Here is a 23,913-nt window from a genome sequence, read left to right as displayed (position 1 = left end):
GTGTGTAGAACATGTTTAGTTTTTTTTTTTTTTTTAATTTCAGGTTGATACTTATGCAATGCCTATATAAAGGACCTTATGTTGACTCATAAATGAAGCATTGCTCACTTCTCAATACTATTTCAGACATAAATGTAAAATATATGACCTTCTATAAATGTAGTAGTTTTACTAGTCCCCTGCTATCAAATAGTGACATCATATGAGACCCTGGTCCTCAGCTCATCTAAAAATCCTGCAGCATTGTCTATATCCATATGAACCCTGGTGAATCATCTGCTGTGGTAAGAGGGCAATTAACTCTCTTATGCTTAATGGGGTAATTTATTGAATTAATACTGCCGATTACTGGTATGTCAGATTGTTGCTCAAATTCACGCAGGTATGAACAGTCTTCAAGGTAACAGCGGGATGCATGAAAACAACAAAAGCTGTTAATACTGCTCAAATGTGCCATGGTAGGAAAAGCAGAAGAGACAAGAAGGTTTTGCCCGTGGCAAAGCAGAAGGACCAAATTAGACTATCAGGTTGCATTTAATTTTAATATTTAATTTTAATATGTAAATGTAAGCAAAACTATGTTAAAATGGGACTGCAAACAGAAAAAACAAAAAGTAACATGAACAGATTACAATATAATTCTGCATTCAAGTTTATACTTTGTCTCTGTTAGGTTATTAAAATGTCTAATGGAATTAAACACATGCTTACTTCACCGTTAACTGCTGAAGTGAATTTACTAAAAATAACAATAACAAACTAAAAAAAAAAACTACTAAAGTGCCTAAGGTTCTAAGTCATCTCAAATAGCATAGATGTAGGTGCCACCATCTGCAGAGCATTCTGACAATAAATTAAGAAATAAAGAAACTTAATAGTTAACAAATTGTGAGCAGCCTAGGATTTCAGATTTACGAAATATACCTCCTCTCTCTCCTCTTCCCAAGTCTAACTGCAAAAAATGTTTTCTTCAAGAATAGTTTCATGTGGATGATAACAGTAATGAACCTCTTTCAAAATATCTGATCTTAAAATTGTTTGCATAATTCCATTCCTATCTGGAAGACCATTTTTGCAATTACAATTGCTCATACAGAACAAACGTTAACAAGCTATTATTGTCGAAGAATGCACCAAACCCAAGGGCATAAATAAACAGAAAGCTATTGTGATGGAAACATTTAATTATGCAAAAAACCTTTTAATACCAACAATACAGAATATAAATAATGTATAAGATTATGTTTAAGAAGTGATGTTTGAATGGCAAATACATTAAGTGAAGATTAGTAAGGAATGAGAGTTATTTGCAAAGTACACACATTTCTTATCTTTTCAATACCTGAAGGTAAAGACAACAGACACCGCACAGAAGTCAAATTACACATATTTGGTTGAAGGCAAGTTATATAATTACTGCAACATCCCTGTGCTTCTCATAGACTAGCATTGTCATGGGAGCTAAATCAAAAGCCATTTGTAAACCAACTATTTAGGTCCAAGTAAGGTTAAAAGGATTCAGACTTCAGAGAGCACACTTTGCTCTAGCTAATTACTGTAGCTTTAAAATGTGTCCCTGTGACAAGGTGGTGAGAGGTGAATATCAAATAATACACACAGTACACTATAATACTCCCAATTACAATACTCTGATAAATGACTGAATTTATTTACAAACGAAAACAAGTCACCTCTATACCACAAAGGTATAGGGCAAACTATGGGGCGCGCCTCCCAAGCGAGGCATGGCAAGGTGTCAAGGGAGGCGCGAGCTACACAGAAAGAGTACTTGGTACTGCAAACACAAGTCAAAAAGGAAGTTAGAAAGGCCAAGAGAGAGATAGAAATCAATATTGCTAAGGGTCAACCAGTCTATGGGGAAGCACACCGTCCACCTTACACAGCATCCTTTCTGGTCGGGAGGGATATTTACAGCTTAGACTCTTTCTCTCTTTGTCACAGTCCCTCTTCCTGTTTCAACTGGTGATATATGATTGTTGTTGTTTTTCTTCCCAATGGCTCTCTGTTTTGCAGCACTGGGGAGTGAGGTCTTGTTTTCATTCTCAGTTCCTTGCTAATTTATCTTCCCCCTTGCCCTGGAGGAACCAATCTCTCAGGAGGTATTTCAGACTCCATTCCTCTCAAATCTCTGGCTTCATACAGTCCCTATAGTTATGGTTGCAATGTAACTATTTAAAGAAATACCAGTATGTATGAAGTAAAATTACTATATTAATAAATATTCTCCTAAATTGCCCAGACTTAAACAACCTGATTGTTTAAATCTTCACATCGCTCTCTGGATGTCCATGCTTACGGCAGAGACATCTGCTGTGTTCCAGAGTGCTGCAGGAGACCAGACTTTGTCCAAGAAATGCTCAGACCATACATTGTTCTTATGATAGATAAACCAGGCAGATATTTTTTAGGCTTGCAAAAAGTTTTTTAGCTGCAAATGAAACAAATAGCTGCTTGTATCTTGACACATTTGACCTGTGCTGTACAAGGTCTGTAACATGTAGGCTATATTCAGGGTGGAGATGTTCTTGCTTCAAGAATGTGATAGCCTCAAAACTTGTGCTAAAGACATGCATCGCGCAGAACAGCACAGTATGGTACACATTTATTTTGACAAACCAAGTACCTAATGCAACCTGAACAGAAATGTAATGATGTGGGTGTGTGTGGTGTGTTTCACTTCACCATAAAAGAACGCTATTATAACCCTCTGATGTAATTCCAGATATCACATCAAGCGTACAGATTCTTGGAGTTCATGTTTTCTATTCCTTAACAAATTGTCTTGATTACATGAGAAGTTGCTTAGCAGTTGCATTGGTTAAATGTATTTTGGAAGCCTACTACAAAAGCTGTACTTATTTGGAGTGAAGGTGGCTTGCAATACCTTACAGCTGTCAAAACTGTAATTATGCAGATATCTACTGGGTAATCCTTCCCAGAACAAGGGTTAAGGAAATGTGGGTAACAGTGTGGATATAGCTCAGCAATATACTTACCCCTCTAGACAGACAAGAAGCAATTAATGCATTCATCACTAAACTTAATAGTGAACTATTTAAAAGATAAAAAACAAAAGGTAAGCTCTGAGAAAAAAAAAACTAAAAGAAAATGGAAACTGGGAATGTATTTGATGTATTTCTCAAACACAGTTCTTTAGAATTAATAGGCTGCTAGGCATAAAAAAAATACAAAAAAGGGATAAAAACTCTTTCCCACGGTTACACTTCTAACACATGAGAGATAAAGAAAGATAAATGTTTAAGCACTGAACTTGCCAGGATCTTGAATTTCAGATGATTTCTACTCCGCAGATTGAGGTGCCTGGTAGTTATTACCTTGTGAAACCAGATATAAAAATATTGTGTATATGGGTTTGTGTATATTGTGTTACATGGTTTTATATGTACAGACCTTTTCAATTTGTACACAGTAACATGTCAAAGAGAACTTGAATGACACTTTTTCTATGAAAGTATACACAACTAGACACAAAAACAAGTTCAAAGTGCTGGTCTAGGGATTTTAATCATTTCCCTGTACCTTTCATAACTCAACGTGGCCTACTTTTTCACCCTCCCTTAATTAATTTTTATTAGCTGCTGAATACAATGAAATGTTTTATCATGCTCTTCCACAGCAGTTTTCAGTATCATCCATCACACAGACTACAAAAAGAGGTGTTAAGGGAAAACAGTGTCGTGTCTTTAAGCAAAATGATTTTTATAAAATCCATTATTCATTTAAATAGTAGGGTTTTTTTTCTCAAAAGGGCTCTCAAGCATGTCTTCTCTCTAAGCTCAGAATGTTCTTTGAGGTGCTTCTTACTGATGTATTTATTTTCTTTGAGATACCTACATAATCTGGGGAAGTGAACATTACCATCTGCATTCACACGGGCGCACACACACACATGTATAATAGAGATACTGTGAAAGGAACTAGCTTTCTAAACCTAAAAGTAGCTAATTATGGTATTTGCTTTCTCTGCCTCCCAACACGTATGTGTTCTAACAAATGACATATGATTTCAAATTCCTGGGTGTTTTAATAATAGTATTCCACCTTCAGCTCTGCGTCATAAAAACAGGTTTTTTACAGAAATCATCAGAGAAAAAACTATGAAATAATGATTTTTGGCAAAAGACCTTAAGAAAAGAAAAAAAAACTCACTAGCAGCATCTAGATTGACATAGCAGCCTGTTTATTATAAAACCCACAAAGGAAAATCACATTTTCTTATTACTTATCTTCTGTCCAGACAGTGCCATGCATTTTTATCTCTAATCATTGACGTTTTCAAATACATTATTACTGAGGCTCACAGAATGGCCCTAAACTTAACCACCGGCATTGCTTCTGGGGAGAATTTCTCACATGCTATTTTTAAGTTGGTAAATGCTATTTTGGAACGCTGTGAAATGTAAGTCACCATTCTCATCTTGATTTATTTAACTTTTCAGGAGGAACCATTTTTTTCTTTACTACAATAGTGAGATAGGGTTTGACTGGTTTAAAAAAAAAAATCTAAAATTTATGAAGTGCAGCTGGCAAATACCTGTTTGAAAAAGTGATCTTTCTGGTATAGTCGACTAACCATATTTGGCAAAGATCTGAGAATCAAGAGAATCTAAATGTTTAGAGTTCACCGATGTGCTATAAACACGTCACAATGAAATACTTAATAACCCATTTGTTTACAGTACCATGGTACTCAGCCCTTTGAAGTGACTATAAATTTTAACTGAACACAGGCCAATTCTTTATTTTATTTTTAATGTGCAAGTACTGTACTTTATATCAGTGGGGATAATATTCAGTAGATAATGTATCCTCATAATGGTACCAATAAAAAGCCTTATATTTATTGGCCACTTCTAATATGCAGAAAAGCATTATCCTCTATTATATGCAAGAACAAAGCAATATGAGTGCACACTGAACATGTGTTTCTCTTTTAGCCAGAACCACTTGAAGCTACAGGTAGTGGACAAAAAAATGGAAACACCAATGTAAAGTCACTTAATAGGGCGTTGGGCCACTATGGTATCCCGCTCTGTGGAGTTCTCGGCGGACCGTTTTTGATGAAACTGGCTGCTCGTACGCCAGGCTGAAATTTGCAGTCAATTGATCTGTAGTTGCTCGTCTGTTTTGCCTTGCACTTCGAATTAATGCATGGATATCACAATCCTGGAGTACTTAGACACCGTTGCTCGTGAAACATCAGCAAGTTGAGCCACTGGTTGAGTCATGGTCATTGAAGCTCCTGCCAAATGCGCCCCAACAATCACCCCTCTTTCAAAGTCACTGAGGTCTCCTCTTGCAGCCATGCTAGCCATAATTATAGGCAACCAGGCCTGTTCAGCATTTTTATACATGACCCTAAGCATGCCGGGATGTTATTTGCTTAATTAATGCATGAGCCACACCTGTGTGGAAGCCCTTGCTTTCAATATACTTGGTGTCCCTCATTTACCCAGGTGTTTCCATTTTTTGTCCACTACCTGTATATATATATAAAAAAACTTTATGCTTCAATGTAGAAACCGTGTTATAAGAGCTGTATTTTTCCTTTGTTTTATTATGGTAATACATTATTTTTACATGTCTCTGCTAAGCAATTTAAAAAAAAGAGATCGACTAATGAATAAAGCAGACAGATTTGTGTTAGAATGCCACCCGCAAACCCATCGCTGCCAGTTACTGGCTTCTTTAAACTGGATTTCACTTAATTGTTGAAGGCAATTACACTGGGTACTTTTTGCGTGTAAAACTGTAATAGGTTAGTTGCTAGGTTACCTAGGTTTGTTGCTACAGGTAAATATACCCCAGTATAGTTTACGATCTAGTCTTGCACTTATTTGTGCCTTGGAGAAGGTCCTGGGTTGGCCGATCAGCATTTAGCTACACAGCCCCTATGGCATGGAATAGTCTGGACAAGAGTACCTGGGATATGATCAAGCATCAGATAAATAATCCAAATGTATCAGCTAAATGAAGAATAATATAATATAACTAAGATAGCATTTATTTTAATGAGTAGGTTCTAAGAATTATCAAAGTGTAAATGTGTCTGCCCAGATTGAATGTATGATGTGATTGTCTTTTAGAGTGATGTTATTTTTAGGGATGTGAAATTACTGTTGTCTGTTTCTGGTCATCTTGCCAAGAGACTCTTGTAAAAGAGGCCTCGTCTCAATGTTTTTTTTTTTCCTGGTTAATAAATAAATAAATAAATAAATAAATAAATAAATAAAATGCCTATTTGAGACCTATGCATGTTTAATCTCTTGGGGTTACTGAAGGTCCCTGTCTGTGTTAAGGCTAGTCATCCTTCCAAAAAGAATTCATAAGCTAACCTTAATTAAAAACAAAAATATTCCACTTTAATTACATTCTCTTTCTTATAATTTTAATTAGAGTTCTCCACTAATATATGCCAATTATGTCAGTTCTCCATGTTAGCTTTGTAAGCAGAATCCTCTGCTGTACTCCCTGCGACCTTAATAATGGACAATATATTTAAGCTTATATTTAAACTATAGCAGTTTTTAGACCATTAATAACATTCAGAAAAAAAACCGGAGGAAACAGAGCACATTCAATGGGAACATGGATCAAACACAAATGATTAAAAACACAAGAGCACAACAAACACCATCAATTTTATGGTCCACAGAGAAGACTGCGTATGCACTATATATATATATATAAAGAACCACTGACTCAGCAAAGAATATGGGATTGTTTTCAGTATCAGATGAAAGTGACACACATTAAGATTTACATATATCTATCACAAATCGCTAAAAAACCTAAACATACAGCTTTAGCTAATTTTCTTAATTAATTATATTTTCCAACCCACTCAAAGTTAGAACGGCCAAAAAGCTGGGTTGGATATCAGCTTGTATTGCAGAATATCAAGTATATCAACTTTCTGGATGCTCTGATATTCACTGTGGAGAAAACAAACTTATAGAACCCTATACTTATATAAATATATATATATATATATATATATATATATATATATATATATATATATATATATATATATATATATAGGGACCTACCTAAATTGCGATTTCGTGAAATTGAGGGGTCACCGCGAAATTCACCTCTTAGGGTCCAATGCATACAAACAAGTACGGAGAGGGAAAAAAAAGAAACCTTGTTTAAATGAACTACTGCACAATGCAAGCGACGCAAACTACGTATCTTAATTCTGTAGATAGTCCTTTTTAATTCCTTCGCCGTCCTGTGTGCATTGCTAAGCAAAAAACAAAAAAACAAAAAACGTCCACAAGTAACATTTACAAAATAAAAAATAAATTATCCAAAGCAGTTAATATTCTTGTTTACTATTCAAATGACAAAGTTTTAATCAGCCTATCAGTGCGTCTTTACTGCTTTTACTTGATCTGTACTGTGCAGTAGGGGGTGGGACAAAGTTGGTGCTGCATTGTTTTGATTTAGGTTGCTAAAATCTAGTTTTCAGCATTGGAGGTAAAATAGTAGAAATGGACGACAAAAAAGCAAAGTATATTTCGGCTGATGATCGTTTCAAGATATTTCCCAAAGAAACTGTACATGCAGACTGAGGTGATTGTTTTCCACATCTTAATGTGTCTTTGGAGAAAATACGATCGATCGCTATTTAGCTTCAGAATCACACATTAAACAAAAGGCTACTACAGAGGCTGCTGAACAGAACGTAAAACAAACAGCTTTCAGAAACCAAACTGGAAAGTCAGCCCAGATAAAAAGTATTCCTGTCTGCAAGTTAAATCAGTACTAAATCGATCCAGCACAGCCACCGCACTTCAACCTGCTGCTTACAGTTTTAATTTTAGATCTGAATAGCCACGTCTTCTTTGTTTTGACTCGGTACTAATAAAATAAATTATTGGATGGGACAAATAACATGACAACGAAGGTACTGCATACATTGACTTTATTAAAGTATGTCAAATGCCCTTGTGTAACCGAGTTTTTGGGCTGTTTCTAATCGATTTCCACATCTGTACTATAACTTGGCAAAGCTTTGCCTTAACTTCCAACAGCAGTGTGGAGTAGTGGTTAGGGCTCTGGACTCTTGACCGGAGGGTTGTGGGTTCAATCCCGGGTCGGGGGACACTGCTGCTGTACCCTTGAGCAAGGTACTTTACCTAGATTGCTCCAGTAAAAACCCAACTGTATAAATGGGTAATTGTATGTAAAAATAATGTGATATCTTGTAACAATTGTAAGTCGCCCTGGATAAGGGTGTCTGCTAAGAAATAAATAATAATAATAATAATAACCAATTCAGTGGATGCAGACATGCTGTCTCAATGTATGGGCAAGTCAACTGCAGGGGGATGCTGCATACTCGCAGAGATGGGGAGCAATGGGAAGCCTGTGTTTGTGTTTTGTGAAAGTCTTTTGTTCTGTTTAAAAACCTTTTATTTTATTTAATAAATACACACATAATCGCGTTTCATACCCCATTCTGCTGTTGTGTTGCATTCATTTCCGGCCTGACGTCACAACCAGCCAGCCTGTTCACACTCAGGTATTATTTTTTCAAGCAGGTGACATCAACCATATCAATATCGAGAACACAGGACGATATAAACTCAAAATGGTAGAGCTGATGTCATGAATTGGGTTTCTCTGTAATGTGTTGTGGAATTCAGCAGGCAAAACATGCACTCTGATTGGCTGAAAGACCCTCAGCAGTTTATAATACATGTTATATAACAATGTATGCTACAGAATGTGACAATGAGCAGATAAAAAGAAGCATGCTGTTGCATTTTCTCTATTAGGTCGATCCATTTAGGTGGCTGACATTCTTAGGCATATGAATAAAATAAAGACTGATTAAATGATTGATATGTGTTTGCTCTGCATTTCATTTTGCACTGTGCTAAAACAGTATTTACATTTATGATATCAAATGCAATTGCCTCTCTTTTAAAAAGCCAAAGATGCTATTAATGAAGCAATACACTTTTGTTTCCTCTCCTGTTTGCTGAGGGCACTGGTGGAAGATGAAGGTGAAACATACTGCAGGAAGCAAATAATTTTTTTTCCTGAGATTCGGTATAAATAGTCCAGATGGATTTATCTCCATGGCAACAAACTACTCAAAGCAAGCCATTTAAATGAGAATCTGGCACAAATTGATTTAGAGGAGAGTACCATATCATGTCTATCGTGTATTTTTTTTTTATTCAACATTACTGTAGTTTCTTCTGTGTAACAAGGATTTTCTAAATGTTTCAGAGATCCCGATCTGAGGGCTGAACTAAATAAGATTACAGGCCCTCAACTTGCCATGCACGTCAGTGCCATTCAGAACTCCCACTGAGAAGAATCTTCAGAGCAGGTCTTTATCTAGATCACCCAGCGGCTTACTAAGTATGAATACACCACTGGATATCAAAAGAACAAAGTGCTTAAGGCACTGCATTGAATTGTATCTGCTTTGATCTACTAAACAACTACCTCCTCCTTGCTACTGCTAATGGCCTATTTGTATGTACAATATGGACAACACTGAAACAACGTTTATGAACCTCGAAATTTTAACTTATCTTTATCTAAATAATTACACTCCAAACTATGAACCATTTCTTCAACTAAAAAAAGACGTTGCTTCTATGCCGTCTTATTTAAACAGTTGGAAAAGGCTAAGAAAACACAAATATGTATTCAGTACTTTCTAGGTAGCTAGATTATCATGGGAGGTAGCTACATTATCACGGTAATGTGATTTTTTGTAAAACCAAAAACAACTTGTCCATTTAAATTCTACTTTACTGTTTGCCGTTTTACACAGGGACCCTTGGGTGGCTTTGCACATCATGACTTACTAATTAGACATCTCAAGTTAAAAGTTTATTCATTGGAAAATCAAAGCCCAGACAGGCTTTTAATGAAAACCCAAACAAGGAAGGTCTGCACATTGCTGCATGTATTTTTTATTATTTTTTTTAGCAAAAGTAGAACAGTTTATTTTATGGTCTACTTTGTAGCATTAGTTTTAGTGATGGGTTTTCAAATGGGATACAACAACAAGGACTTCAAAAGACAGATCATACAATATGAGTGGGTGCATCTCCGGGCTCTATGCAGAAAACTTTTAAGAACTGTTTTGATAGTCTGTGTTTTAAAGCCAGTTGTGATTAACTAAATCAGATTAGCAAATCATAAACCAGTTTTAAACTGTTTTGGAGAGGTTTATAAACCCACTCCTTTTTCAAAGCACTGTTCAATCTAAGACAATTTTAATATTACATTACATTATTTATTTCTTAGCAGACGCCCTTATCCAGGGCAACTTACAATTGTTACAAGATATCACATTATTTTTACATACAATTGCATTATTTTTTACACATTATTTTTACATACAATTACCCATTTATACAGTTGGGTTTTTATTGGAGCAATCTAGGTAAAGTACCTTGCTCAAGGGTACAGCAGCAGTGTCCCCCAGCTGGGATTGAACCCATGATCCTCCGGTCAAGAGTCCAGAGCCCTAACCACTACTCCACACTGCTGCCCCTAATAAACACTATTTAAAAACATTCCTTAAAACAGTCTTTGTGAGGTTTGTGAATAAGGCCGCCATTCCAAAAGAAAGGACATTTAGCACATTTTAGTCTGCAAAATTAAGTGATAAATCTGAGCCTTTATGTACCATAGCAATACAAGATTATATAGCCTGTCACCACAAAAGTTGCTGCTAAGTGCAACAAATTAAACATGACTGCTGGTGTAATTAATATGTTCTGTAATACCATTAATTGCTTTTTGAAATATATAGTATTTGTTCTGGCTAGCAGCCTAATGGGTGTGGTGAGCACATGTTACATCTTACTTTTGTTGTTTAAAACATTTGTGTCATGTATCCAGAAACCAGGAGACAGCAGGAAGCTGTTAAAGCAGTAGTGGATCACTGCTGGTATTGTCCACTTATTTCAAAATGAGACAGGGTTTATTTATTATCCTGCACTGCACTACAGTAATGACAGCATCCAGGACTTTAATTAACAATATAAAACATGAGCCATTTGCTTGGTATGGTTTCCCAGTATATAACCCCCTGATATCTAACCATAGTGTCTTCTATGAATTTCAATTAGATCTAATAAAGACAGATATCAATCTGTTTTGATTAGTTATTTCAATGTACTTGTCTGCCACTTCATAGAACATATCATTGTAATTTAAATGCATCCCTGCATTTCATGTGCAGGGATTAGAAGTAATGTTTAATAAATAAATACACCAATATCTTTTCTCCTGAACCACATTTATCATTCTGCTTGTTATGTGCAGTGTCTGTTTGAGATTCTTTGAGGGAACCTGTAATTACATTAGTTTGGCAAATTAGCTGCCATCATTATATTCATACCTACATCAGAAAGAAACAGTCTTTATAAATTAAATGCCTCTGTAAATTAAAGCTACTATTTAAACAGTCATTATTGTAATTGTGGCATTTAACTAAAAGGCAGCTTTGGCTGAAATCAAGTCAATGTACAATTCCAAAGGTTTTACAAAGCCCTTCTCTGTTTTGCTTTGGGTCCCATGCATCATTCAGGAAGATAATTAAATATGTTATTTTAAAGAATCTCTCTTACATTCCAGATGGAGAAACTCTATAGTGTTAAAACCCTTAATTGAACACTAAGTTTCAAATTTCAGTTCTTTTGAAAGATCGAAAAACAATTGAAGCAATGGCAGCAAATGACGATTACCAAGGTGAATTTCACAAAACAGCAGCTGCTACCCCAAACAATTTGCTTGTGCTTCTGTGAATAGAAATGTCTATCATGTATGGCCGCCAGCTCAGCCAACCTCAAAATTAAGGTAGAAAACCTGGCATATTTCTACTGTATATTTTTCACCCAAACATTCAGCATGTTTGCATAGTAATAACAATAAAGCCCACATGTTCATATTCATGACCTGGTTTCAGTGAAACTACATATGACATTAACTGTAGTATGGGCAGGTAATATGGGTTGGAGAAATGTGTGTCATCGCCAACAAATTAACATATTCACTTGAATTGTAAATCAAGACAAGATAAGATACACTGGCATCAGCATCTAGCTCAAGTCAGTCTCAGTATGGAAATACAATTACTGTGCCAAGTTGTCAACCATACAAAATAATAATGTTACTGACAAAAAGCTCTTAAATGATCTTTGGTGCTATGTGTCTTTAGATAAACCAGGACTTGTTAATCCACGGTCGCTCCATATTTGTTAAAACTTACTTTTTACTGTCGCAGTCCTAGTGCAGTTGTAAAGGATAGCCAGCTCCCCAAACACCTTGCCTGGTCCCATAGTGCACAGCTTCATACTTTCTTTGGTCACTTCAACCTTGCCATCTGAAAAACAAGTAAAACAAATCGACAATGGTAAACATTAACCTCATCAGTCTGGAATTATTTTTTCATAAAATGCTTGAATGAAAGAATGATGTATAACATGCATTTTATATAGCTTTTAACTATTACCCTAACTTTAATTTGTCCATAACATTAAACACTCATTCAATCGTTAGATATATGACTATACGATTATTATTATTATTATTTGTTTATTTATTATTATTTGTTTATTTAGCAGACGCCTTTATCCAAGGCGACTTACAGAGACTAGGGTGTGTGAACTATGCATCAGCTGCAGAGTCACTTACAATTACGTCTCACCCGAAAGACGGAGCACAAGGAGGTTAAGTGACTTGCTTAGGGTCACACAATGAGTCAGTGGCTGAGGTGGGATTTGAACCGGGGACCTCCCGGTTACAAGCCCCTTTCTTTAACCACTGGACCACACAGCCTCCTAGATTATTAGCTATACGATAACATGAAATACTTCTCATTTAAATATTTGTCTAATTGTAAGCACTGCTGTACACCCAGCTACTCAAGGCTAATTGCAGAAAAGGATAGTGAATATGTTGCTGTCAATACCGGGCATATCCATATTGCTAGGTACAGTACATCTTTCAACAGCTACAGTTTCCTGCAAACTTGTCAGTGAGAGATATTTCAACTGCCACCTGTAAACTATCCTTGCCATATCAGCTGAAATCTGTGAGTGATGTATTTCCTTGTGTATTTTTCTATTCCTATTACTAAGTTATTAACACCAATCAATGCAAAGTTTATCGAGGACAATCCACCCAATCCATTTTCATCAATCCTGGTAAAGAGGATGATATGGACTTTTTCGCACACAGTAATCTACTGAAGGACTGCAGGATATAGACAAAGAGCTTTTGAGAGGCTTCTCAAAGAACTGTAGTATACTGTATATTGGGGACTATATCTCCATTCATGTACCAGGGTTGTGAAAAGCAACATTATTTGAGTCTAGTGTATTTTGATCTGTACCTTTGCAAAATCCCTAGGATACTGTTATTTTAATTATTTATAAGACAACAATACCTTATAACACCATTAAGATCAACTGATTAGTTGTTACCAAGCACCACATGACTTTTAAACATTAACATAACTTACTGTTTCTGCTATTGTTTAATGTATTATTCTTTTTTAAATTACCGCAAGTGTCTTTTTATTTTAATCCACAAATCTTTGGTTATTATTAAACTGGGGTACTGTTACCCCAGCAAAATCTTCAGCTTCGTGTCTGAATGTCATAATTCTGTATAAAAGTCCCTCTTGATAGCCTGTATTATTAAATTAGAGAAAGCAGCAATGGGGCTGAGAGCGACTTTTATTTACACAGAAGGTGGCAGCAGTTTGTCATTCACAAAGCAAACTGTAAAGATAGTTCAGCGTTGGCGGGGTAATGAAATTCTTTATACCTATTAATAACCCTTGACTTCTGACAGACAGTAAGATACCTCATTACTGTATAACCACAGGTTCTAATATACTCAATGACTTGTGCCAAAGAATGTTCTTAGCAAGATTTTTCACAATTGGATAAGCAGTTCTCTAGATATAAAACTGTAAAGGGTGAATAGACAAACAGCCTGGGAGCGGTAGTGGAAAGCGGTAAACCGTGTGGTTTTTCATATTACACTGGTGGCGGGATAACCTTGCGGTGTATGTAAATTTATTATCATGTTAATGTTGAGAAAAAATGAATAATTGATGAAGGATGTCAAGAAATAAAGATTAAATATATTTGTGTAAGCTATATTTGTGTATGTGTCTGTATTTAAAAAAAAAAAAAAACATGCAGCGTTTCACCTGTATTTATCTTTAATAAACATATATTATAGATACATTATATTACTTATCACGACATCACCACGAGTCCAAGACCGCGCAGACATTACCGCGCCGACCATTTACAGCGACTGCCGATGACAGCGCTACGACATCACCGCGGCGAACTACAATTCAATTCCCAGAAGTCTCTGCAAAGTTCACAAACGCGTCACTTACCAGGAACTCCCCCCGCCCCCCTCAGTATGCAGGTTTTAATATGACCTAGCAGTGTCATACCAGGTTTCATGAAGATCTCTTGCAGATCAAAACGTTGATCTTGGGTATAATAAAAAATATAAACACTTTGGAGCAAAATATATAAGTATACAGTTACTATGTTTGTTTAACTTTAAAATCTTTCTGCACTGCTCCTTGAAAGACTTTGGATGTGTGTATGTTTTCTCTGTTTACTACCAGCCCCCCATCCCATTTCTCAGAGCATCCATTTCTCAAGGAAGAAATAAAAAGTGGTTGTTGTTACTGCTATTTTGGCCCCAAAACTGCCTCTGGTGTGTTTCTTTTGTCCGCCGCTGCCACAATATGTAGAAACGTTCATTTGCCCGTTTGGCAGGGCAGCTAAAAACGTAATCCTGTAAGTTGCTGGCGAATAGATTTATACCATGTGTGTGTGCGTATACAGTGGTCTTCCAAAGTTTACAAACCCTATTAATGTATATAGTACATTCCTATAAACACCCTGTGACAGAGATCGAATGGTGCTTGGTGTTAGATCTCCCTCTCAACCTGTGAGGGCACTGTGTAACAGGAACAGAGTACCCTTAACTAAATGGCACGACAATTTATTCCGTAGGGTAGGTGAAAGTTGGTCATTTAGGAAAGGGGCGCAGGTACGGTATCCAAACTGAATGACCCAGACGGTAAACGGTGTGGCATCTGAGGATTGGAAGAGCGGATGCGCTCGTTAACCTGACGTGATCAGTTCCTTGGTAAATGGTTAGTGTTGAAACCCTACAAGGAGTCTGTGCTGTTTCGTGAACCGTGAGTTTTGTCTTGTGTTTGTTAACTGTCGTATGTTTTTAATAGACTTCCACTTGCACGATCCGGAGCTGTAGCGAAAGCCAGCATAAACCCGGACATCACTTTCACCCCTGCATTTCACGGAGAACTGTATTACACCACTTGCACGTATTCACTATCACTAAAAACTGTGTTTGTGTTTTGTGTTTAGTGTTCTGGACATTGTTAATTAAATCAATAAACACCCTTGCACCTGGAAATCATTCTCTGTCTCTTTTATATTCGCTCTGCACTGCACTCACCTGTATTAACTCACCACTTTGCCACACATCCCTATTTATTTATGGTAAATATAGATGTACATTCGTAAAATCCCCCTATTCTTCTGTTTTCTAATATAACAAAAAATATGTTCGAAAACAAAAAACTGTCGGTTCAGCTTGTTACAGTTACGTACTGCTTTTCAATAATAATAATAATAATAATAATAACAAAAGCTTCTGCTCGGAACTCAGATACAGGGGAATGGGGAAGAGCTGCAAGTCTCACACTGTCACTGGAAGAAATGGATCAAGCTTGCGCCTTTGACAATTAGAAAATATTGGCGGATGTAAATATATCTCTGTGATGTATTTGTAAGGGTCTTTTAATAGACCATTTTATTAGAAATAGTGTACAGACCCTGATTAGCAGTAGTACTACAATAATAATAATAATAATAATAATAATAATAATAATAATAATAATAATAATAATAATAATAAAACTACGTGCCAAACAAGTACATGAAGGGGAATTATCTGACTACAACATTTTAATTTCAAACAACAAAAGCGAACTCGCTCTGGATAAAAGTGTCATGCTAGAAAGAAAACAGTGGGTTCAGTACGGATATGACAGGGCAGAGAAGCAAGGACAACAATATAAAGTTAAACTCTTTATTTAAGAAAAATAAATTAAAATGTTTTATTTTTTTTTGTTATACAATTACAGTATCTCCAGGCCATTTAAATAAAACATTAATCTCCTGGTCATTTGAACTTTAGTATTTGTGGCACGACTGTACGCCTAGCTGAATACTATCCCCCATTGAACTATGCCATCTATTTATTTCACAAGGCAATTTAAACTCAACAGCATTCTTTTTTTAAGCAGTTAAAAAAAAAACGTTGAATATGTACAGGCAAACACTTTTAAAAAAAAAAAAAAAACTATTATGTGGTTTATAAAACTCATGCTTTAGTTTAAAGTCAGCATTCATTTGTGTAAAACTTGCAGGTAAACAAACAAACCTCTTAGCGTACTTTTTTTTACTGTAGTTTATAAAAGTCACTTATTTTAGACTGCATCAAGCCTTTTTCAGGTTAAACAAATCAACCCGTTTCATCAAGGTAAGCCATTTGTTTTTATCCATTACAATGTCTCCAATTCTCCTTCGATTAACAGTATGCCTCACTTAGGCGAGAAAACATTTGCAATGTCTTGCTTTCTTATTTTCAGATGCATACATGCAGATTTTTTTCTTTTCCTCTGGTGTTAAATGTAGGGTCGATTCGCCATTTTGTACTTCATTTGGGAGCGGGAGTGTTGATGACATTGGTATGAACGTTCACTTAACAACGAATTAGTAAAGCGCGTCAAAGGTTAACTGCCATGATTACTTCGCTGGTGCTACAACGATGGAAACTACAATGCTTATATTTACGTTTGCTTGGCTTGGAAAGTTGACGGATGGCAGACAGTGGGGTGGCGATATAACGGGTAAAAATAGTACTGTTTTTATATTGGTGACATTTGTTCAGAGAGAATAGCTGGCAGTATGCGAGGGTGACGTTATAAAGGGGCGTGGTATAACGCGGGACAACTGTATATATATATATATATATATATATATATATATATATATATATATATATATATATATATATATATATATATTAACTCACAACTGAACCAAACAATGCTATTCCGCACCATATAAAGATAGTGTGCATTGCATATATATATATATATATTGATGCTGTTTTGAAGGCAAAGGGTGGTCACACCAAATATTGATTTGATGTAGATTTTTCTTCTGTTCACTCACTTTGCATTTTGTTAATTGATAAATATAAACTATTAACATGTCTATTTTTGAAAGCATTCTTACTTTACAGCATTTTTTTTACACCTGCCTAAAACTTTTGCACAGTACTGTATATATATATATATATATATATATATATATATATATATCAAGGTTTTTTTGTATGCACATTCTCTGAATAATGAGATTTCAGTAAATAGACTTCAATAGCCAAAGCAATCAAGGACCAGAATCCATACATATAGAAAATATATCCTCCATTGACTATCTGGGGGAAATTAAAAGTTTGAATGCGTTGGCTTAAACTGCATGAGAACTTGTTGCCAGATGAGCACACTGCACTTAACAATCCTTTTTTTATTTTTTATTGGAAAGCCTGTGTACCCCTGGTGACCTGAAATCACAGCACTGAGATATTATGTTCCAATCACAGGATGCATCAGTAAAAATTGCACACCAGAAATGAGAACAAAAACAAAGCATTCTTGGGGGCATAATAAAGGGGTATTTCATATATGATCAAATGGTTTGTAAAAATGAAGTAAAATGAGTATGTGAAAAATATCTGTAGGATAAAACAATGCAATAGTAAATAGAAAATGTTCATTTTTACTGGAAAACACCACTAATGGGACTCAACTAATAACATCTCTACCAGCAAAAAATTAAAGTCACATGACCTCAATACGACACCCATGTTTGGTCAGATATCAATGTCATGGCCAGCAACACATTTAGCATGCATGGTTTATATAACCTAGAAATATGAAGTCAAATGGTTTCTGATATAGGAGGCTGACACGAAAGAGAAATGTTATCTTGTACGATGCCAATGATCAAACATGACCGAGAGGATTACAGAACAGTTTTGTGCTGAGCATGAAGTCAATATCTCAAAGCAATAAGTTGTAGGAACAATTCAATAATTGATCATTTAATATTTATCTGAGTTGATTAGTTTTCTTACCAACAATATTTAATTGACATGTTACAAAAATTGAGGATTTATTATGAATTTTCAATTAATAGTAGTATTTTATTAAGCACACAAATAATAAACAGAAATCACAAAAGTCAGAAAGTAAATGTCTTAGCCTCTAAGCACAAAACACAATTGAAAAACTCTCACTGCCTTAACTTGACTAGCAGGCAACTGAAATATGACACCGTCTGTATCCTCACACACCAGCAGCGCTCGAGCAAGCTGTGATGTAGTAGCTTGCTCACACACACACGCCCACATACACAGCTTCAGACTGAAACGATGCAGACAATCCAAGAATATATCACATTAAGCTTATTAATGATATATAGATTGAGCAGATGGTAAGTTTACTTTTAAAGAAATTATTCATACAACAATATGAGGTAGATTACTTATAGTTCCTTCATCAAGTTTCACTAAAAGTTATTTCACACGTAGTGTGAAAACTAAATAATTAACAATACAATTCTATGTGAATGTGTTACAATTAATTAATTTAGTTCCATGAAAGGAAAATGCAACTGGAATTATACTCAACAGTTCCTTGAAGCTTAGACTTTTGGTCCGCTGTTTTGGAAACTCAATCTGTTGAAGTGTCCAGTACAAAAAGCTCTCCTCTCACAACGAGGTCTTCAATCCCAAATTGGATCAACTTGGCAACAAAGCTTTCAATTCTCGATAGAATCAACAAACAGCTGCAACAAAGTCTTCAGTCCTCGGTATAGGAGCCACAACAGCACCAGTCTGCTCTGTCCTCTTCGCTGAATCTTTAGCTACGCCGGTAGCAGGGCACAGTTTCTTTTGGATACTGTGGTTTTAGGTGTACAACAGACCCAGACTGATTTGTCTGATAACAGTCGCTGTAAGTTTTACGGCAGTCTTCCAGCCAGGCCTCAGTCTCGTTGCTTGTGGTCGTTGACTTGCTTGCAGCTTGCTTCCTCGTCTTGGTTCCGTTTTTAGGCAGAGTCCCGCAGTTGCAGCTTTGCTTAGCAGAGTGACAGCACCTTGTTCAGCATTCGATGTGGAGTGCAAAATGTTCAGTTTTGCTTGGATATTTATTTGCTTATTTGCTTGGTCTTTTTCACTCTGCTAAATAGCCACTTTCATGAGATCATTTTTTTTAAACTCACAGTCCTTTGATGTTTTAATGTCCTTTTCCACTGGGACATCGCTAGTTTATGTCTTCCTTGCTTCAAAACAATTGTTGTTGCACATGTGAATTATCTGTACATAATTCAACTGTCCGTTCAGCCTAATCCAGTTCAGGCGCTGGTCCTCTAATCAGTAGGTCACATAGTTCAGTATGTCTGCCAGGAATCAAGGGGCCCTTTTTCTTAAGACACATCGGTTTGCTTTTTTGCTAAGACATAGCGGTTTCATTAATTAGTCCAGTTATATAATTAATTCATGTTCATGTATTATCATATTCAGGGAATAGGTCCCACAAGGTCTTTATCATCTAGAAAACAAATATCACATGACCACAATGATGGCCATCTTAGATCACATGTCAAAGTGAAGGGTGCCTAAGAAACTACCACAGCACTGAAAATATGAAGTTGCCAACTAAAGGGTTAGCAGTGGTATAAGTGACACTGGCAGCCAAGCCTGCAATGGCACATTTGCAAACTCATACAAGCTCCCCCATGGGGATGCTTAAATATCTTTTCACTAAGATACGCAACACTTTTGTCTGCTAGCTATATTGTTCAGATAGCAGAATATGTACAGATGTAAGAAACTAAATAAATGAATTAGAAAAAAATAAATAAAACATTGACCATGTTTTGCTGATGGACAGATTAACACTAATCTAACAGCCATGGATGATACTCTTTCCAGTTCAGATTATTCACAGTAAAGCTGGGGAAAGGAAAGTTCCTGTGGTTTGCCTTTTGTGAGTTGTGATGTTTCCCTCTCTCACCCTTCCACACATCAGTCTCATTTCTAAGCAACATGTAAATGATAAACATATAGTCCTAAAGACCCACTATAATACAAAAACAAAATCAGAGTGGCTCTTCCTTGAGTGAAATATTTTCTATTGCAACAAATCCATCTTACCTAGAACACTAAAGATTTCCAGGTTCCACAGCACTATACCATCGTGGAATTAAAAATGAAACCACAACTCTGGGCACACTTCCAGAATGCGTGCTTTAGATAAATGATTGTCAATATTCAGTTAACATTAGCAGTAATTCATTACAAATGAATGTCAATAAAAAAACATAGTGAGGACGACACTGCAAACAATAAAAATGTAAAGTCAATATTGTAAAACCGATATTTGACAATCCTTTGTTTAATGTGACGTTTATCAAACACTAAAAGCTGGGCTCCCTAGTGGCGCATCCAGTAAAGGCACTGCGTGGAGTGCAGGATGTGCCCTATAGCTTGGAGATCGCAGGTTCGAATCAAGGTTATGTCAATGCCGACCGTGACCAGGGCTTCCTAGGGGGTGGCGCACAATTGGCCGAGCGCCGCCCGGCTAGGGAGGGCTTAGGTCGGCAGGGGAATCCACGGTTCACTGCGCAGCAGCGATCCCTGTGGCCGATAGGGCACCTGCAGTTCTGCAGTGGAGCCATCAGATCTGTGTTGTCCTCCAGCACTATAGGTCTGGTGGCCTCGCTGTGGATCCACAGTGCAAAAAATGACGGATTAGCAGGAACACGTTTCGGAGGACGCGTGTTCCAGCCTCCGTTTCCTGAGTCGCCAGGGGGCTGCAGCGGTTCAAATAACAATTGGGCATTCCAAACTAGGGAGAAAACCGGGGTAAAAAAAACATTGGCAACGACTAAATTATTAAAAAAACACTAAAAGTTGCAGTTAAATGGGACTCAAACAGCCTTGTCCTACATCAGCTTTTCAGTTTCAATAGCAGTTGCTGTCAAACAAAGCTTTATTTTGTAATTGATGATTGTTTGATATTGTATATATTATTGCTTTCCTTTATTTTATTTTTAAAAAACAGCATCATTTTGCTCCCATGATCTTATCTCGTCGTGATCCCTTGTAAGTTTTCTCAGAACCTTTATCTAGAAATGTATAAGAATATACTACATGTCTAATGCAATGCAATCATGCATTGTGTCCATGAAGGTATAAGTTCAGTTAATATAGTAGATTATCAATAATCAAATCAATTACTCAATATGCCCCTCATACCCCACATAATGAAAAAGCACCATGAATTATAACTAAATCCAAGATAAGATCAGCAAAAACACAGTGACACAATTTATTGTCACAGAATTCACACATCTCCCAAGCAAAGTTTAATTCCCTTATCAGAGAGCAGCAGGAGAAAGTGGCTTGCCGGTACTGAAGAAGGAAATTAATCCTCCTTATTGGTAAAGCCCTCCAATTGCCTGTTATATTAAAGTCTCATTATGGTATTAATATTTTAACAAAAGGCTTTTTGAGCTGTTAAGCAAGGATGGTTGTCTTCGGTAGCTGATTGTTTTTGGATTTATTTTTGCTCCCCATGGAAATGCCACAGTGAGCATGTTGTGTGTACAACAGATTAATCTAGAGATACAGTATAATACTACAATCATCACTCCCAGGCTTTAAACATCCTTACTGCATGTTCAAAACATGTTTTAGCATGCCAAATTAACAGCACTACAGACTTCTGCAGTTAAACCCTTTAGTTAGAACACATTTTTTGTTTGTTTGATGGATTTGCAAAGGAATTATCTCTGACTTACTCTTTGAAAGATCATTTTTATTTTTTTATCCGCAACGGTCGCTGGACTAAGAGCTACATCTGAGTAACACAGGCACAAATTAAAAAAGAGCTGGAAGGAAGTTGGCCTCTCATACGAGATACATTGGCACTCAATAGATAGATTAAAGAAAAGAATACGAAACACTATTTTTCTCTATTATATATGATCTAATTTACAATTTTTAAAGAAACAAAACATGTGCTTCTCCACACCATACAATTTAGACCCCATGAATAACACAATACCATTAATCTGCAGTAAAATACCAACCTTATCAGTAACTGTCACAGGGTGGCTTTGTGACTGACGTCAGACCAGAAAGGAGCACACAGAGACAGTAGTGGAGTGTGTTGAAACTGAGTCGCGGCAGCACTCAGTGTTTTAATTGAACAAAATAAAAAGGTTTAAACAAAACAGAAGACAGGACACGGCACTTGCGCCAAAATAAATAGACAAACAAAACGGATTAACACTACACAGACGGTGGACGGACAGACACACAAACACGGTGAGTAAGAATAAACAAACAAGTATCGTGCCTCTTGCACGCAATAGCAATTGTTATTGTTGTTGTTGTTGTTGTTGTTATTATTATTTTATCTTTATTACTTTATCTTTCTCCTCCTCTCTCCCGTTCACTACTCACCGAACACCCAACCCTGAGTGAGTAAAACGTGCATCTATATATACTGTTGTGCCGGGATTCAATTACTAATTAATTATTCACTTGAATCCCAGCACGTGAATTAATTATGTGCAACTTCGTGCTCACATATTAAATACTTTAAATGCACGTGAAGTGATGTGCAATCCTCGTGCTTAAATACAATTATACATTTTAAATAACTCGTGCTGCACACACCCATTTATATCCCGTGCAGCCATCTCTATACACCAACATTAACACACCACACGCAACATACAATATAGAAATGCACACATGGGCGGGGCACATTGCCACAGTAACACAGACATGATTACATACTACCAAAAGATAGAAACCTAGCTTTATACAAAGGCTGTTACAATAACAAAATATATTTTAGCATATTCTCAACAATAAACCTCGACAATCCTTTTAGTTTTACAACAAGCAACATTCATCTCCTCTGCAACATCTGAAAATACAAAATTAAAGTTATCCATATATTGTTGTGTACATGTAAAAATATAGGTATGTAAGGATGTACTGTACCTACAAACAAGTGTCCTACCAAGTTGCATTACAATTAAATAAGTGGGGGATGTAAGTGCAGATAGATTGGCAAACACCTCCATGCCTCCCCAGATTTTGATACTCTCTATTTTTTGTATTAAGTGTGACCTTACCACGTAACTGTATAAGAGGTTCTTTAGATAAGTACTAGTACACACAAACCTCATAATCTTGTAAATATTAGATTGAGCCAATTAACCTGATTTTCCACTGTGGGCAAATGGCCCATGTAATACATCTACCTGTTGGGGGCAATTTGCCTTTAATTTGCAGATAAGGGAAAAAATAGACTAATCAATAGATTGAATGAGGACTAAAAATGTGGAAGGACAAATTTCCTGCTGTGGAAAATAACATTTTTATAACCACATTTAAACAAATAACACACAGAAATGCCCATCTCATTACCTTGTTCTCATTAAGAGTTAGTTAAATATTTTTAGTATACTTCAATAACAGTGCTACACTCAAAAAGTTAGGTTACAGATGTAACCCTGGTTCCCTGAAAGAGAAGACGACCACCAACAATATAAGGATATGCCTGCCACAGGTCAGGTATTCACTGAGCATTTTATGTCAGAGCTGCCTATAGGCCCCTCCAGAGAGTGATATCCTTAGTCCCACCTCCAGAGGGATCAC

The 23,913-nt window shown here is 36.3% G+C and overlaps 1 protein-coding gene across 2 annotated transcripts in view; it reads right to left on the bottom strand.

Moving 5' to 3' along the window:
• The window catches only part of LOC117414972 (cGMP-dependent protein kinase 1), a 186,088-nt gene that overhangs the window by 108,759 nt on the left and 53,416 nt on the right, over positions 1-23,913 (bottom strand). For both annotated transcript variants that reach the window (XM_034024849.2, XM_034024848.3), the window contains exon 3: positions 12,299-12,412. In XM_034024849.2, coding sequence (XP_033880740.1) covers positions 12,299-12,412 — 114 coding nt within the window. The remainder of the gene's footprint in view (positions 1-12,298; positions 12,413-23,913) is intronic.

Source organism: Acipenser ruthenus, chromosome 7 (assembly GCF_902713425.1).
Source record: "Acipenser ruthenus chromosome 7, fAciRut3.2 maternal haplotype, whole genome shotgun sequence".
NCBI classification, from domain to species: domain Eukaryota; kingdom Metazoa; phylum Chordata; class Actinopteri; order Acipenseriformes; family Acipenseridae; genus Acipenser; species Acipenser ruthenus.
This window is presented reverse-complemented; position numbering and strand designations above follow the sequence as displayed.